Raw genomic sequence first — 17,070 nt, 5'->3', positions numbered from 1 at the left:
TTTAAAGGGAATATGTAGTGATCGTCTTTCTTTATTATGATCAGGACTAAGCAATGAAAGCAAAAGAATAGTTTTTCCATGTGCTATTGCATATGAATATTTTAGGGCCCATGTATAATGGATAACAGATATTGCAACCTCTCCACTAGACACAGCAGTGTTTCATCCTCAAAGCATCTTTAGGACACTGGTGTCCTACCGAGTGTTTTCTGCAACGTATTGCAGAGATCATTCTGTGATTGAAGGTAAGCCTGTCACATTACTTTGGCATATCATGTGAATGGGCCCCTTCTCCCGTCAATGGAGGTGGCTCCTGAAAGAATTCTGCTAGCTCTTGAGTTCCATGTTGATTTATCCACCCCTTGTTTACAGAGCTCAGTAGCTCAAGCTGACATAGCATGCAAGTAAGAACCCGTTAACACCGGGGCGGTTCGGCCGCACGGATCCGTCGACATGAACGATCCCTTCACTATTTTAGCCGCGCCGATCAGTGCGGTTTTCATACAGGTTTCAATGGAACCGTGCTGATCAGCGTGGTTTTGGGCATTTTTTATTGCGTTTCAGCGCTAAAACGCAATTAAAAACTCCCCAAACCTCCCTTGCGAGATCAGCGCGGTAACCACGCGCTGAGGAAAGAAGAGTTTATGCTGCTGGAGAGAGGCAGAGTTAAGTGACACTTTTCCTCCTCCCTGAATGGCAAAAGAAAAAGGACATTGGTAATAAAACGCATACATGTAGAGCAAGAAGATTGTGTAAGTAGAGTGAAAACAAACTTTGTTAAACGATAGTATTTTCTCCTGTAACATTCTACAATGTGTGTTTTGTATGTTTATTTCCTGTTTTAACAGTCAGCATGTCCTCCTCCTTTTCAGGTTTGCAGAAGTTAAGTCAAAAATAGCAAGTATGTTCTGTATTTCTAATTAGTGTGTGTGTTTAATGTGCTGTGGGTTCTATGCAGAGCCGGTGACAGGTCTGTCATTTTCCAGGTAAATACCATGATCTGGAGCACCAGTTAATCCAGGAGTTTACCGGTGCTCAGAGGAGAGGAGAGAGATCTCGTATGAGGGAAGTGGCCGCTGTGTTACTTCACTTTAAGGTACTCGGCTTAACAGAGGGTCTTTCATCTAGTTTGTTACAATATTACTGCTTTCATCAAAATCTTATGGAAATTTAAAATTGGCAGTGCTGCTGTAGTCACCAAGTGGTGCTATAAACCAGCCTTTCTCAACCATGGTGCCGTGGCACGCTAGTGTGCCTCCTGGCCTCCTCGGGGGTGCCTCAAAATTTTGTGGTAGCGGGACTATGATGTGAAGGGGGCTCCTGATGTGAAAGGGGGGTAGGGCTGCAACAACTAATCGATTAAATCGATTATGAGAATAGATGGCAACTATTCTCATTATCGATTTAGTTGGGTGGTGGGGGCATGGAAGGAGGGAGGGAGGGAGAGGGTGTGTTTTTGTTTTATGCAACCAATCAATGAATCGAAAAAATAAACTGGCAACTAATTGATTATGAAAATAATCGTTGGCTGCAGCACTAAACGGGGGGACTCTGATATGAAAGTGGGGGGGAAGGGGGGACCTTGATTTGAAAGGGGCACTTCAATGAGAAGGGAAAAAATCCACTTTTTGTGTGTTTTTGCATGGGGTCCCTCCCTGACGTTTTAGACGGGTGCCTCGAGATTTTGCATACTTTTAAAGGGTGCTATGACTAAGAAAAGGATGAGAGATTCTGATATTGCTTTAGGCATCTGTGCTCCAGTTGTTGTTTTTTTTTGTTTTTTGTTTTTTAAATCAGACTGTGGTGCCAATATTGGAACTTGGCTGTAGTATAAAATGAGCTTTTATCTTTTTTCAGGAGAACAATTTTTTTCCAAGCCTATGTAGGTGTGTCATGGCTATGATTTATATATTATTTCTTATGTTTATCCTATTCTTTCCTCTAGGGCTATTCTCACTGTGTTGATGTGTACATTAACCAATGTCAAGAGGTAAGGTGAAAACCTAAAGATAATACCGGAAGAATCCTATGTCATTACAGTTATCTTATGGACTGTCTATGTTATAGGGAGCGTACATGAGGAATGATATTTTTGAGGACTCTGCAATCCTGTGCCAGCGGGTGAACAAAGAAGTTGGAGATATATTCAGCAATCCCGAAATTATCCTCGCCAAACTGATACAAAACATTTTTGAAGGGAAAATTCAGGTATATCACACTGATGGTGAATATATCCAGGCTGGCATGTGGACTGTATTAAATGCTATACTCCCCACTCTGACAGCCCACATACGTACTACTTTTCTCCATGGAGGAAAGGATCCAGCTAGTCTGACAGTGGAGGGAATTGCAGAATATTTATTTACCTGTGGTGATAGGTGACTGCGGCTCTGAATTTATACAATTTGATATATTACAGATCTGTAGAAGGGATTTTTATATTAATGGACTTTACACATGTAAACAGTGTGTTGATTGCTCCTGTGATGTTTTTTTGAATAGCAACAGTAAATTGGAAAAAATGTTTCTGAGGATTTAGTCCTCAGACTCTGTATCTTAATAGGCAGAGGAGGAGCTAGCATACAGAGCAAGGTAGATGATGTGCCACTTACTTAAAGCAGTGGTCTTCATAACTGGGAATAGGGGATAAGTGCTTCAAAGCTCTCATCATCCCCTATGAACACATCAATACAGGAATGGATAGAGATGACGGGTTTAAAATTCCTGCAGCCACTCATTTACCTCTGCAGTCAAATTTACAACACCTGTTCCATGCCGTCATTGCCCACATTTTCTAAGCCCACTACTATGATGCTAATAGCAATGTGTGCTGGGGTAAGAGTGGGTGCCTTCTGTGACTATAATTGAATTGCTAGGACTTTGCCCCTTCAGATTTTGCCTGGCATTTGGCCTTAGCAGAGATGATGCATGTAGGTGTTGGTACCATTTAGCTGTTTTTTTTTTTTTCTTTACAAAGGCTGCTGCTGTTGTGAAGTGCAACTAAATAGCAGGAGTGATTAGATTACATAGACTGGTAAAAAAAAAAACTTTAGGGGAGCCACACACCCCCCTCTCCGGCTGACATGCCACTGATGGCAGCTATTCATCCAGAAAGATCACATATCGCTCCTCCCCACTGGGCACTGTCATCATGATTGGCTATGTTTCCGCTCTGATCCCCACTGCTCTCCCTCTCCTATATTGGCAGAGGCAGCTGGGATCGGAGGGGACACAGACCGCTGCAGCAAGTGCCCAGTGGGGAGGAGAGATCGGCTGTGATAATCTGTCCGGATGATGAGCCTTCCCTTGGGTGAACAAACACTGGAGTGATCAATACTGATCACTCCAATATTTTTAAATGACTGAGGAGATATTAATATCTTACTATGTCCCCAGCTATCTTACTATGTCCCCAGCTACCAATGAACAGGAAGTGTTATACATCGCTTCCTGTTCATTTATGAATGGAGACAGAGTAAAAACTTACTATCTTCTTAGTTTATGAATGGACAGGAGCAGCTCAGTATGAGCAGGCTGACCGTAAACACTGCAAGGGTTAACCACTCTGGCTGTGGTATGTCCTCCCTTGGCGTCCTCAAGTCTAATATGGGTAAATGGACTGATGTGATATCAGTGGGGTTTAGACCACAAGAGGCTGTGGGGACTAATCTAGCAGCCTGGCAGGATCGAGGATCATGTGATTATTCTTTGACCCCCTAGATAAAAAGCAGTTAACCCTTGCAGTGCGGGAGTACCCCCATTGCAAGTGTTAATTTTTTTTTTTTTACAGCCTTTGAGTTCTTCTTTAAGCACATTGTCAGTCTTGTAATCCCAGACAAATATAGTAATGTATGAAGCATTCACAATCGACCTTTCAAAATTTCCCGATATGGGTGCCTGGGGGCATTTAATTAATCCCGTACACATCTTTTACTTGTTAGAAAAATGTCCCTTTCCTGATTGACTTCATCGCTAGTTGTTTGTCTGGCAGCCTGATCAACCATGAGATTAGGAATAGCTTATTTACATTAAGATGAAAAGAAAACATAACCATTCATAATTTTGTTTACACATCGTGTGACTAATTCGACAGGACACAGATAACATGTTGTTTCTTGAAGTCGTCTGAGATTTTTTTTATTTTTCATTTCTCCAATATTACTCCAGAATTCCGTCAAAGAGCATCTGGAAGAATGTAGAAAATCGGATGCCGAACAGTATCTTAAGAATCTCTATGATCTGTACACAAGGTAAAAATCGATTTGTTTGGTAAATTTATCTGACTGCAGAATTAAAGGGGCGTGGACGGGAGGGGTTATGTATATCAAGGTAATGGCTGCAGGCACGGTACATCTGAAGTTGTTGTCTTGGAATATGTAATAATGTGGGTGGTGCTTGTATTGTTCAGTTGTTGCTCTGCCGTTCTCTGTTGTGAACGTACATCATGCAAATTCAAAGACAGTTTGCCAACTGCTCATGTTCAGCACTTTAGGAGCATTCAGGCCTAAGGGGGTCCCAGTTTCACCATGGTGTTCTGCACAGCACCCCAAAACTGCAGGGAATATAATCTCTTCCGATTTGGTGTGTTGCATTACAGGACAGACGAAAAAGCACAACTTGGTACAGTGATAATCTTGTCCTTTATGTGCATTCAGGACCTCACAGGAACCCTTTCTCAAGGGTACCAATGCACTGCTTTTTTGAAAAATTCTGCTTGCTGTATGGATGCACAGATACAGATACTAGTATCAGTATGGATGCCTAATATTTGGGCGTGTATTCGTACTCGCCCAAATGCTCCGATGCCTAGCCCGATACTTCCTGTATCGGGAAGCTGGGCAGCGCATCCTTACACGCTGCCCGGCTTCCTGATTGGCCGGGAAGCCGGGCAGCATGCAATGGTACGCTGCCCGGCTTCCTGATTGGTCAGGAAGCTGGCCAATCAGGAAGCCGGGCGCTGTGTAATGACTTCATGCTCCCTTGTCACCTCATTACATGGCGACTGGGTTCCTGATTGACCAGAAAGCCTGCTTCATGCTTATTTGTCACATAGTGACGAGAAGCATGGGGACGGCTTCCCTGCTAATCGGGAAGCCGTGTGGCGAGTCTTTACATGCCGCCCGGCTTCCTTAATGGGACTTCCGGTATCGTTTTCCGGTATCGGTGAGTACCGGAAAAAAAATATCGGTACTCGATACCGAAATACCGGTATCTGTGTATCCCTAGTTTGCTGCATCTGTTGCGTGTTACATTACAGTAAATGGTAACGCATTAAAAATTTACTAGAAACACAATATTCTTTTTAATTGGCACATGTTCAGTCATATGTCAATGATTTCACATGTTTTAAGGCCTTGTTCACACCAAATGCAGAGCAGATACGGTCTGGTTTCTGCACACGCAGTGCATTGGGTTGTGCCGCCTTTTTGATGCGTTTTTACCGCGTTTTTGATGCGTTTTTACCGCGTTTTTGATGCGTTCCGGGCCGATTTTGGTAAAAAAAATTTGTTTTTAAGTTTAACATGGGCTTTCAGGCACTTACATGCGTTTTTGATGCGTTCCAGAGCAGGTAAAATAGGGCTTGCCGCAGTTTTTTCACCTGCTCTGAATCTGCACGCTGCGGTGTGAACTGGAGCTCAAAATACCATAGGAATACATTGGACGCAGTTTTGATCCGGTCTGGATCTGCTCCGCTCTTGGTGTGAACAAGCCCTAAGGGGGAACATTTTGAAAAAAAGGATGCCCTTTTTTGTTCGGTTTCATGATTTAATAATGAAAGAGAGAAGCTGATTGGTTGCCATGCAGAGCTGTTCCAGATTTTGTCTGCACCAGTTTTGATAAATTCCCTTCAATGAGTATAATGAGTAAACTTATCACTTACACATGGAAAGAGACAGATGAGCAATTGATGTCACTCATCACATTAGCTTTTTTATTCTTCGAGATCATTGATGCCAATACCCAAATTTCGCCTTTTTTTTAGTATCCAATAACTCCCTGCCCAAAAACATTCAGACTGAGAGAGGAAGGGTAAGCATACTGAGCCAATCGGGGTTCTTTGCTTTGCACAGTGTTTTTAGTCTAACCTTATGAACTTGCTTACAGGAGGGTAGAGCACATACACGATCCCTGCTTCTTCAGTGCATATTTAGGTTTTGCCTGGAGTTCAGTTTTACCTCATTTCAGAAAGAAAACATAAAATATTAGTCTGATTTTAATTGTTTTGAGGCCTTTTATAAGGAAGGTCTAAGTATTCTGATTAGTTTTGTGTAGTAGCAAGGATTGTAAGTGATACCATTAGAGATTTAAGGGTCATGCTGTGATTTTAATTGAACTTTTTTAATTATGCACTTAGTCATTTTACTCAAGGCTGTTTCTGTTCCTATTTAGCATATGATTTTTTTCATTTTGCAGTGCTTTTTCTTTTTAAAGAGATCTGTCCAATCTTCTAGCAACCAGTATATGTGATAACACAGAGCATACCCCTTCCACATCATCTTTGTAAAATAGTAGGGCTTCTACCATTCTACTGTTATTGGCAATAGACTAAATTGAGACAGTTCAGATACCCCATCCCGGGAAGGTAGTATAACCTGCCTCTAGTGTGCTGTGCAGAACCCCAAGCAGAGTGCAGCACAATGGCGAGCCCTTGAAGATCGTTCAGATACCCTATCCCTGGAAGGTCATTTGCACTGCCCAGGATGCTGTGCAGAACCCCATACCGAGCGGAGCAAAACAAACCATGAAGCTCTCTATGACAAAGACGGCACAATTAAAGATATACTCAAAAAACAGAACACATTAAATCGTATCTAAACAAATATGGCCAACCATTAAGAATACCCGAGACTCTTTTCACAAAGTAACTTACTGCAAGAAATAATATATTAATGTAATAATCCCATATTAAATACAACAATAAAGATGTGTGCCTTTTTTGTTTTCAGAGGACTCTTTATGCTAGCATCCAAATATGATGCCTTGATAATTTTTTAATTGTGATGTTATACAGCTTACTTCTTTCCACTAATGGTTGGTGTTGGAGTTTAACATTTTTATTGCAGATCTATGTATTGCTGAAACCTATGGCTGTAGTAGTAAAAATCTCTAGTATGTTAACACCCTAAACAAAACCTTGTGCTGTAGTTTAAGGAAACTCCTCAGTATGTTAAAACACCAGGCCAAACCTATGGCTGTAGTAGGAAGGAATTCCTCTGGATGTTAACACACCAGGCAGAACCTTTTGACTGTAGTAGGAAGGAACACCTCAATATATAAACACATGAGGCAGAACCTATTACTGTAGTAGGAAGGAACTCCTCAGTATGTAAACATACCAGGCAGAACCTATGGCTGTAGTAGGGAGGAACTCCTCAATATGTAAACACACAAGGCAGAACCTATGGCTATAGTAGGAAGGAACTCAATATGTAAACAGGAACTCCTCAATATGTAAACATACCAGGCACAACCTATGGCTGTAGTAGGAAGGAACTCCTTAATATGTAAACACACCAGGCAGAACCTACAGCTGTTGTAGGAAGGAAATCCTCAGTATGTTAACACACCAGGCCGAGCCTATGGCAGTAATTTTCACTAAGTTAACACCGTGTGAAACCATGGACTGTAGTAAGAACTCCTCGACATGCTAGCACAGCAGGAGAAGCTCTCAAGTGTTTCATTGGATAATACTAAGTGTACCGTGGAGAGTCATGGAAAGTGTTTCATGTCTTTCTGTTTCTCTTGTTCTGCAGAACCACAAACCTCTCTAGCAAGTTAATGGAATTCAATTTGGGAACAGACAAACAAACCTTTTTATCCAAGTTAATCAAGTCCATTTTCATCTCATATTTGGAAAACTATATTGATGTAGAAATTGCTTACTTGCGAAGTCGAAGTTCAATGATCTTACAGCGTTATTACGACTCCAAGAACCATCAGAAAAGGTCCATTGGAACTGGAGGGTAGGTGATGGACATTCATTTGTAGTTACTTGATCACCATTTCATAATTATACAACAGCTTTGTTATGGTAGACTTGTTTATTGTTTTAAAGAAGGCATTTTTTACTACTCTACCCAAGAGGCAACATAAATCCATATTAGAAGCAAACTTAAATGTATGAAGAAAAGTAATATTTGACTTGTTCTATTGCTGTACTGTGACTACCACGTATTGTCTGCTGGACACAAAAATGTATAGAATTACCAGGTGATATAAATAACTGGATCACACTATTGTAACTCATTCTTTGTCATCTTGCACAACAGCATTCAAGACCTGAAAGAGAAAATTCGTCAGCGCGCAATTCTGTCTTTGGGACCAAGTATTGAAACACACGGCGAGACATTTTTAGCACAAGAGGTGGTGGTAAACCTATTGCAAGAAACCAAGCATGCCTTTGAAAGATGCCATAAGGTATGTTTTAACAAAACCTTAAAATGTAGCTAAACTCAAAAACCTAAATCTAATATATTACAGCTTACCTGTCATTAGGTGTGGTGACTACATTAGTTTTCTTTTTTAGGCGTTTTCATTTTTTTAACTTGGTGATCTGGTCTGTAACAAGCTTCCTGTCTTAAACTGGCCATACACCTATAGATTATCTGCAGATTTTCTATGGTCAGATGGAAAAAGTGCAACAGATTCCTCCATCTACGCTAAACTGTGTGGTTGGAGGAATCTCCCACTGGGCCAAGCTTCAGTCTCTTGCTAGTCGGCCCCGCTGGCTCTCAAAACGCCTGAACAATGCCTGCATCCAATCAGATTGTTGAGTTATTTTGACAGCCGGCAGGGCCGACTAGCAAGATACTGAAGCTTGGCCCAGTGGGAGATTCCTCCATCCACACAGTTTAGCGTAGATGGAGGAATCTGTTGCACTTTTTCCATCTGACCATAGAAAATGTGCAGATAATCTTTAGGTGTGTGGCTAATCTCACTCCTCCAGTGTATTTATGTAGCCATCCTTGGACAGCAATAGTTTTAGCCTGTGGAACAGGTAGTGTTAAATGGATTTTTATACAAATGAATAACAAATAAAGCCTAACCGCTGCTAACACTTTTTAATCGGTTGAAAACCACAAATGGAAAAAAGAAAAAACTTTTTCTAAGTAAATTAATAAAAGTTGACCATTGTAAGCAACCCTGTCAGTGTTAAAAGGTTTGTCTCAACCCACTTAAGTTGTCCATACTGGCTGGCTCAATGCCGCCCTCTTTATGGATTCAGCAAGTGTCGAGGGAGACAGAAGAACAAAGACAGCTGTGTTAATGCTATTGACAGACTGACGTGTCATTTTTTATTTGGTCCTTAGTTCCGCATGATAATGACATTTATATGTGATCGTCTAGTACTGTAAAGTGTGATTTATTTTTATTTATTTATTTTTTTTAATTACATTTTTTTTGCACACTTTTATTCTTCTTGCTCATCTTCCCTGACTTTAATAATCCCACCTTTGCCCTCCTCAGATCTTTTAATTACCGAGGGCCACAGCAAGTCGTCCTCTCATGACTGCTGGGAGATAGCCTCATAGAAGTCTGTGGGTCTGTAATGTGCAGGTGTGGCCAGCAGAGGGAGCATTGAGGTGCTGGGACATAAAAACAATAGAGGAACTATGTCCATCTGATCACGTTAAGTACAGATCTGCAGAGGGGATGGCGGAATCCTTAAGGTCAGGTTGGGAAACAAAAAGGATAAGCGCACTTATGCCTCAAAGCCTAAATCCAGGGGAAAAGGTTAATTTTGGATGGAGTGGGAAAAGGTTAGAGCCGTTGTCAGGTTTTTGTTGCCGTTTGTGTCTTTTACTGCAGCTATTTCACCTCATGTATTTCAGGTGCACAGACAATTGATGTATTAAGTAATGGATAATATATATTTCTTATTAAGCTTTCAGATCCATCTGATCTTCCAAAAAATGCCTTTAGAATATTTTCAATTCTTGTTGACTACTTATGCATTGAGCACATTGACTACGCCTTGGAAATAGGTTTGGCAGGTAAGATCTATTCTTTTCTTCTAGTTTGCAAAGACTTTCTAAATGTTAGTAGAGCATGTATGCAAAGCAAATCAACAAGTTCACTTCAGTGACACCCCCTTCCCCAGCTGCCCCATTCGGACACCAGAAGCTGGCTCTTAATGTTTGGCACTTAGTAATTGGTTACCTCTGGTTTTCGGGCTCCCAGTGCTTTCACATGAGGTTTCACTTAGAGGTTACAAAGCACTCTATCTCTTCACATCCAGGGTGACGGAAAGGGCAGGTTTTAAATCCCCAAATTTTTCACCCCAACACACCTTGCTTTTTTTTTTTTTTTTTAATCATGAATACTTACCATTTTTCCTGGGATCTTTTAGTCGGTCGCACAATGTCGTTGTTCACTTCTTGCTGAGGCGGTGGTGGGTGCTCAAAAATATTGATATGGCATCAGCGCCACCCTCTGCGGTACTGTACTGTGAGCCCAGGGTTGAATTGGTGATGTGTCCCCACGGGGTGTGTCCATGACAGCTACAGGTTACAGGAAGTGGGTTGAATGACACGGACTGCCATATAATCTGGAACAGTGGACAGAATTATATTTGAATCTTTTTGACCACAGTCAGGCTGTAAGAGTTTTATACATCAATACATTTGACCAAGTTTACATTAGATTTCACTTTCTGTCTGTAAGATTTGTTTAATTTTTTTTCCCCCCAGCAATACATTCTCCCGAATCAAAGAATGCCAACCTATATTTCTTTGATGTGGTTCATCAGGCCAACACCATTTTCCATTTGTTTGATAAACAATTCAATGATCATTTAATGCCGTTAATTAGGTAAGAGTTTTTTCCCGTTCTCTATGATTCTAAAATGGATTGTTATATCTGACAGTAATTCTGTAACTCTTCTGTCTCTACAGCTCCTCTCCAAAGCTTACCGAATGTCTGCAGAAGAAGAAGGAGATCATTGAGCATATGGAGGTGAAGCTAGACACAGGAATTGACAGGTTAGACTATTCCGTGCAGCATTTAGAGCAATGCTCCATAGACCGAGGATAATAAAATTGCTTTGACTAGATTGGTTACCTGTTCTCTCCGATCTATGGCCACCTTTCATTTTCTCTTGCAAGCACTATACTAATGGTGAACTGTCTGTACCTTAACCATGCAACACCATCTAAAAGCATTTTCTATGATGCTGCTCCTTTTGCACTTGGTTTTCCAAAAGTTTTCTATATGAAAGCTTACATATTTCCACTTTGCTTACAGGACACTAAATTGCATGGTTGGCCAGATGAAACAGATCTTGGCTGCTGAACAGAAAAAGACGGACTTCAAACCAGAGGATGAAAATAATGTATTAATACAATACACTTCTGTAAGTTATTGCAATTTTACTTTCATTTTATTAAAAAAATAAAAACCCATAAATACAGCTGATCAAAGAAAGAGTTGACAATACATGGTTGTAGTTATTGGAAAGTCTGGATAGTATGGTTATGATGCCATGAGCTGAATGAGAAGTGTGTGTGTGGTTGGGAGGGATAAAAGTTTACTTGTCCCTGATGTGTAGAGGTTGGTCCTCCCATAGTCTGATGACCATTTGTAACAGCCGAATAGACGCATACACCAACAGGTGCTCATGACACCTTTTCTACAACCTCAGGCTGTCCGTTTGGGAGTAGACCAGAATCAACTATAGCAGTCACCATCCCCTTCCACAAGTGATTTTCCCCACTTTAACTGAAACATAAGCATGTGTATCCGATGCCTCAAACCACAATCATCTGTAAGCAACGGTATGACTAACTCTCAGATGATTTCCAGTCTTCTAAACAGTAGGACTGCAACAGGAGGGGGTGATGACTCTGTTACTGTATGTTGCATCCAAACTGAACTGCATAATCTGTTGGGGCTTCTTACACCCCTTACATCGGGGGTTTTCCTGATGCTGATTTGTAATCAATGATTGCTTCAAGGTGCGGAGGTTAGAAAAATAGTATTCAGAAGATTAGCACAAATATTCACCGAGTTTGTATTTGACTGTAAAATCCACTTTCTTTCATTTTAAAAATGTAATCAGTCATTAGGTGAAATATACCTGTCAGCCAGAAGCTGCCATTGTGTGACCTGCAAGTTGTATACGAGTTTCAAGGTATCCACCTCATTCTGATGCTAAGCAGGTATTTTACTGCCCTGAAATAAGTATGCAGCTTGGGTGTCGGCCTCCATCAGGAAGGGTTTTAGCTTGATGAAAGATTAACCAAGTCTGCATACTCTATGCAGGCTTTGTGAGGGGATACTACTGTCCTCATTTCATGTTTAATATACTTTATATTATTAAGAATGTAGCAAGATTTTTGGAAATAAATCCGAGTATTGTAAATATCAACACCCCAGGGTGCGGGTGGTAGACCTTTCCACTGAAACTGACAATAAGATATCCGGTGCCAGTGGGTGATTGGCCCACCAGACTTCACCCACCTGGTAATAATACGCTTTGTGTTGTATCATAAGATGGATTATGATACCTGTTCACATTTGATTCAGCAGTCTCGTCCATTTGTTTTAGTCCGCTTGGGCTTTTTCTGTCAGTAGTGGTACATAGCCTTGATGGAAAGCATAATTTATCTTGACATTTGAGGGTTTGCTGTGGTCCTTTGCAGTACTGACCCCCAATGTTTCTTCTGCAATTCACTCAACAGTAGCAGCGCACCTGCAGGTAATTCCTACTTTCCTTCTTCTCATGGAAAAGAGAAAAGTACTGGATGGGTCACTTAGAGATTCTCCAGAACGTTGGAAATATATATGGTGCATTTATTGCCTACCTAGGTATTTATTTACATGCTGAGCCATTAGTCTGTCTTCCAAGACTATCATACAAAGTGGCTAAATAATGGATTTATACTGAAGACCACTACAAGATGCATGGACAATCACTATATGTAAATAATATTGCTTTATATTTATGAATATCATTACAGTGTATTCTGTTTGGCTTTCTGTTCTCAAAGCCCTTGCAATTTTTATTCTTAAATAGGCTTGTGCCAAAGTGTGCATTTATCTTCGGAAGCAAGTAGAGAAAATCCGCAGCTCAATGGATGGGAAGAATGTGGACTCAGTCTTGATGGAATTGGGTGTCCGCTTCCATCGCCTTATTTACGAACATCTCCAGCAATTCTCCTACAGCTCTATGGGAGGCATGCTCGCCATCTGCGATGTTGCAGAGTACAGGAAGTGCGCCAAGGAATTCAAGGTTTGCTCAAATTTCTATAGCGTAATATGGTACCGCCTTGGTGTGGATACTTGTATGAACTCAGAGTAGATGATATATTGTGCAGCTTGTCTATAGGGTGTGGTTATATAGGCCAGATAATAAAATTAATTTCATAGATCATATGCAATGTGCAGACAGCTTTTCTAATAGGTCTTATAGAGTAGGATAGCCAAGAACATTCATCTCTTCACTGTGAGCAGCATCAGATTTTACAATTGTAGCAAGAGATCAACTTTGGCAGAAATCAGAGGGTCTCATGTATGAAAGGGTCCAAAAGGTAATGTCCATTTTCCATACAACAGCCAATTTTCTCAGTTACTTTTGTGAAATTTAAACGTTAAATTGCTTTTTTTCTCACCATTTCATGGTTTATTATGGTATCTCTTATTCCAATGTGTGTTTTTTACTTTTTATGCATCATTTGGGTATCAAGCAGTGAAGTCAGCACCCTTGCAAAATATGTGCTAATCAAACCACTTTGAGCTTGTGTTGGTCTAGAATCACTAATAAGACATTCAATCAGAGCAAAAAAAAGAACAATTTGCTAAAAATGAAATGTCCGTATGAGTGGCAAACGGATGCGGCTACCACAGTGTGTGTGTGTGTGTGTGTGTGTATATGTATGTGTATATATTAACAAGGACACTCCACTGTAGTCCAGGTAAATAAAGTAAAAGGCAGTTTATTAAAGGACAAACACAAAATAGCTTGCAGCAGCAACATAAGACAGTCCTTTTATATGGCTCAGTAGTTTTCCTCATGAGCCCTCGCTCTGCTCTCTCAGCAGTGTGTCCCAGCGGTCCTAGGGTCACCGACCTTCCTGACCTCTCCTAGCCTTCCCTGGCTGTTCCCTATGTCCCACATGCACCTGAGTCTGCTGTGGCTTTGTGCTTCCTGCACCCACACAACTCCAACACTCCTCTCTGAACTCTGGCCCAGACTCCTAATAAGGCTGCTTTCAGCCACCTGATCCAGCAATACTGGTCATTGGTAACACCTGGACCCAGGACTGGAGATCTCATCCCACCCAGAGCTCTAAGATCTCCAGAGCTCCAGATCCCAGCTACATTTAAGATAACCTGGAAGGACCTTTAAAGCCAGGCGCTTCCTTATAACATTGTTTATATTCTGGACCCTCTCAGCCCCTTTGGCTGAGAGTCCTGGGTGCCAATGTTGCCATGCTATGCCGCGGCATTGCCATGCACTGCCACTATAATAAATTTAACTAGGATCACACTAATCCAGCACGTTATTGATCTCACGTGGGGCAACTCAGAATAATAACGTGCTGGATTAGTGTGATCCTAGTTCATTGTATGACTTCATTGCTGTGCTGTATGTGTATAGGCCAATGCCTTGGCTGGCGCTCGTGCAAAGTTTCAAAAAAAAATTTATCGATCAAAAAGATTTTGTCTATTTTGTCTGGTTCTCTAACTCTGTATGAAAGCAAAGACTATAGTCAACAGAGGTGCTAATGGTAAGTGTTATACGTGTATTTTCTAAGGCTATATTTCAATAAACTTTTGAAATATTGTTTTAGTGTCTCTTTAAGCTTACACAGTGATCTCAGATTACCTTTTTAGCCTTTTGCGCTCAAGTATGACAATAATGAGTGTCTTGCTATTTAGATTGGAATAAGAAGATGATTACCATAAATGGAGATCATGGTCATGCTACTAAGTAATAGTGTTGATTAATGAGCCCAGTAATGGGTCTGATAGTTTTGGTCTTCATATCTTCATGCCTAATAAAATATATAAAGTGACCCTGTCTACTTAAAATTAAATACAAATCAGATCAAAGTTTCCTGCAAGAAAAGATGTAGTACAGTTGATTCTGCAACCTCCATCAGTGCTTTCAGCATTCCGCACTTTCAGGAGTATTGGATGCCTGTGGTCTCTGCAGCGCCGTGGTTCCAGCCTCTTTCCTATACATGACTGCTGTGTCCTGTAGGGATTGGAGGACAGCACCATTACTCAGGACACGGGCATTTGACACTTCTGGAAGTGTCGAATGCCAAAAACATTGATGGAGGTAGGAGAGGTAAGTATGCTACTTCTTTTCTTGCAGGGAACTTTAATCTACAACTTTTTTTAAAAGCTGACATGGTTACTTAAAGATGATTTTTTTGGAGGATAGGAGTGTTTAATAGTAAAACATAATGAAAATGATTCTTCAGCTGCACCGGAGTATAGCTAAGTTCTAGGAAAAAATGTCTAATCATCCTGCTGGTGCAACAGAGCTCCCTATAAAACAACCATAGATAAGGAGATGATCTATTGTAGTATATAATAAAATATGTCTCTTGTATTTTAGATCAGGTCTGTGCATTTGTGTATTAACATAGACTCTCTTTCCTTTACCCTGCAGATTGCCCTGGTGCTGCAACTTTTTGACACTCTTCACTCCCTCTGCAACCTTTTAGTAGTGGCCCCTGATAATTTAAAGCAAATGTGTTCTGGCGAGCAGCTGGCCAGCCTGGACAAGAATATGCACCACTCCTTTGTGCAGCTTAGAGCAGACTACAGATCTTCACGCCTTGCTCGACACTTCAGCTGAAGAGCTAACTGCAAAACTGAGATTGTATTCAGGCCTATGCCAACGCGTGGCTAGAAAATAGCACAGGACCTTCTCCTTGTTATGTAAAGGTTGCTCGAAACTCCGCAGCTCAGTTACACTGGCTTTAGAACAATAGTGCAGCCATATTTAACTTGCTGCTGTGTCTGCCTCTTTCGGCAAAAGGGATTTTGCTTGGTTGTTTTATTTTGGGTTTTTTTTTTTTTGTTTTTGTTTTTCCCAAGAAGATACAAATTGGTAAAAGTTTATCTCACATAAAGGATTTCTATTGCAGTAATACAACTACTTGAGTAGTTGGAACATTTTGTCTTTTAAAGAGGGCAGTACTGCTTTTACGCAAGGGTTTTTGTGTATTGCGACACGCTTTGTTTGTTTCACATTATGGTAAGTGGTTTAAGGAATTCACTGCTGAGTGTAAACAATCTCATTCCTAGCTGGGCCTGGGATGGCTTTCCACTATTTTAGTTATGTTCATTTTCAAAATAACCTTTCATTGACTTCCACTGAGATTTAAAAGGTAGCTTGTTGCAAAGCCGATTTTCAGTCTTGGGTTGGCATCTGTGGGTAAAGCACCCTCCAGCTTCTTATACTTCTCAGCTTCCAGATTTTTTGCAACTTTTTTTGTCTCCGCTCGCTCCCACAAGGAGAGTGTGTAGGGCAGGGGCAACCAAACCCTCCAGCTGTGGTAATACTACCAATCCCATGAGGCATTGCAAGATTTCCACAGCCACAGGCGTGACACGCAGAGTCAGATGCATCATGGGATTTGTAGTTTCAGCACAGCTGGAGGGCCGACGTTTGGCTACCTCTGGTGTAGGGCGTCATAGTCTCAGCTGGTTTCTAGATTTTTGTTTTTATTCTCAAGCTTGAAAAATTTATTGCAGGAGTTTTAAACCTTCATTTAAGGTTGTAATGGTTGCGTGGACCTAAAAAGTGGGCTGGAACTATTTTGCCACAGAAGCCTATGAGAAGTATAATGAGCAGGCATGTGATTCACACAAGGCATACCACTTTGGGGTGGTTTTGGATTTTAAGGTCTCAGGTTTAACCACACATGTTTGTTAATACTGTAGATGTATACAGAAATCCACAATAATCAGTCAAATGCTGGCTTTCAGAGCTGTAGACTAGCTAGTGCTAAAGTGTGTTTCCAGACAATTTGCTAAATATTCATTTGAAAGATATATTTATAAACTGATTCCCTGCTCAAGTATTTGTAACCCTGTTCAGCCAATCTTGTG

General features: G+C 40.9%; 1 protein-coding gene across 1 annotated transcript in view; it reads left to right on the top strand.

Annotated features, from left to right (window-relative positions):
- EXOC5 (exocyst complex component 5) overlaps window positions 1–16,029 on the top strand; it is a 31,957-nt gene extending 15,928 nt beyond the window's left edge. Inside the window, exons 6-18 of the mRNA XM_018562316.1 lie at window positions 873–901; window positions 987–1,096; window positions 1,946–1,990; window positions 2,068–2,208; window positions 4,168–4,250; window positions 7,755–7,964; window positions 8,271–8,418; window positions 9,887–9,995; window positions 10,692–10,812; window positions 10,896–10,982; window positions 11,245–11,353; window positions 13,016–13,231; window positions 15,623–16,029. Coding sequence (XP_018417818.1) covers window positions 873–901; window positions 987–1,096; window positions 1,946–1,990; window positions 2,068–2,208; window positions 4,168–4,250; window positions 7,755–7,964; window positions 8,271–8,418; window positions 9,887–9,995; window positions 10,692–10,812; window positions 10,896–10,982; window positions 11,245–11,353; window positions 13,016–13,231; window positions 15,623–15,811 — 1,597 coding nt within the window. The 3' untranslated portion in view covers window positions 15,812–16,029. The remainder of the gene's footprint in view (window positions 1–872; window positions 902–986; window positions 1,097–1,945; window positions 1,991–2,067; window positions 2,209–4,167; window positions 4,251–7,754; window positions 7,965–8,270; window positions 8,419–9,886; window positions 9,996–10,691; window positions 10,813–10,895; window positions 10,983–11,244; window positions 11,354–13,015; window positions 13,232–15,622) is intronic.
- Window positions 16,030–17,070: the final 1,041 nt, after the last annotated feature.

This window comes from Nanorana parkeri, unplaced genomic scaffold (genome assembly GCF_000935625.1).
Source record: "Nanorana parkeri isolate BGI_ZX_2015 unplaced genomic scaffold, ASM93562v1 scaffold20, whole genome shotgun sequence".
NCBI classification, from domain to species: Eukaryota; Metazoa; Chordata; class Amphibia; order Anura; family Dicroglossidae; genus Nanorana; species Nanorana parkeri.
The sequence above is the reverse complement of the archived record's forward strand: the minus strand, read 5'-3'. Positions and strand labels throughout refer to the sequence as shown.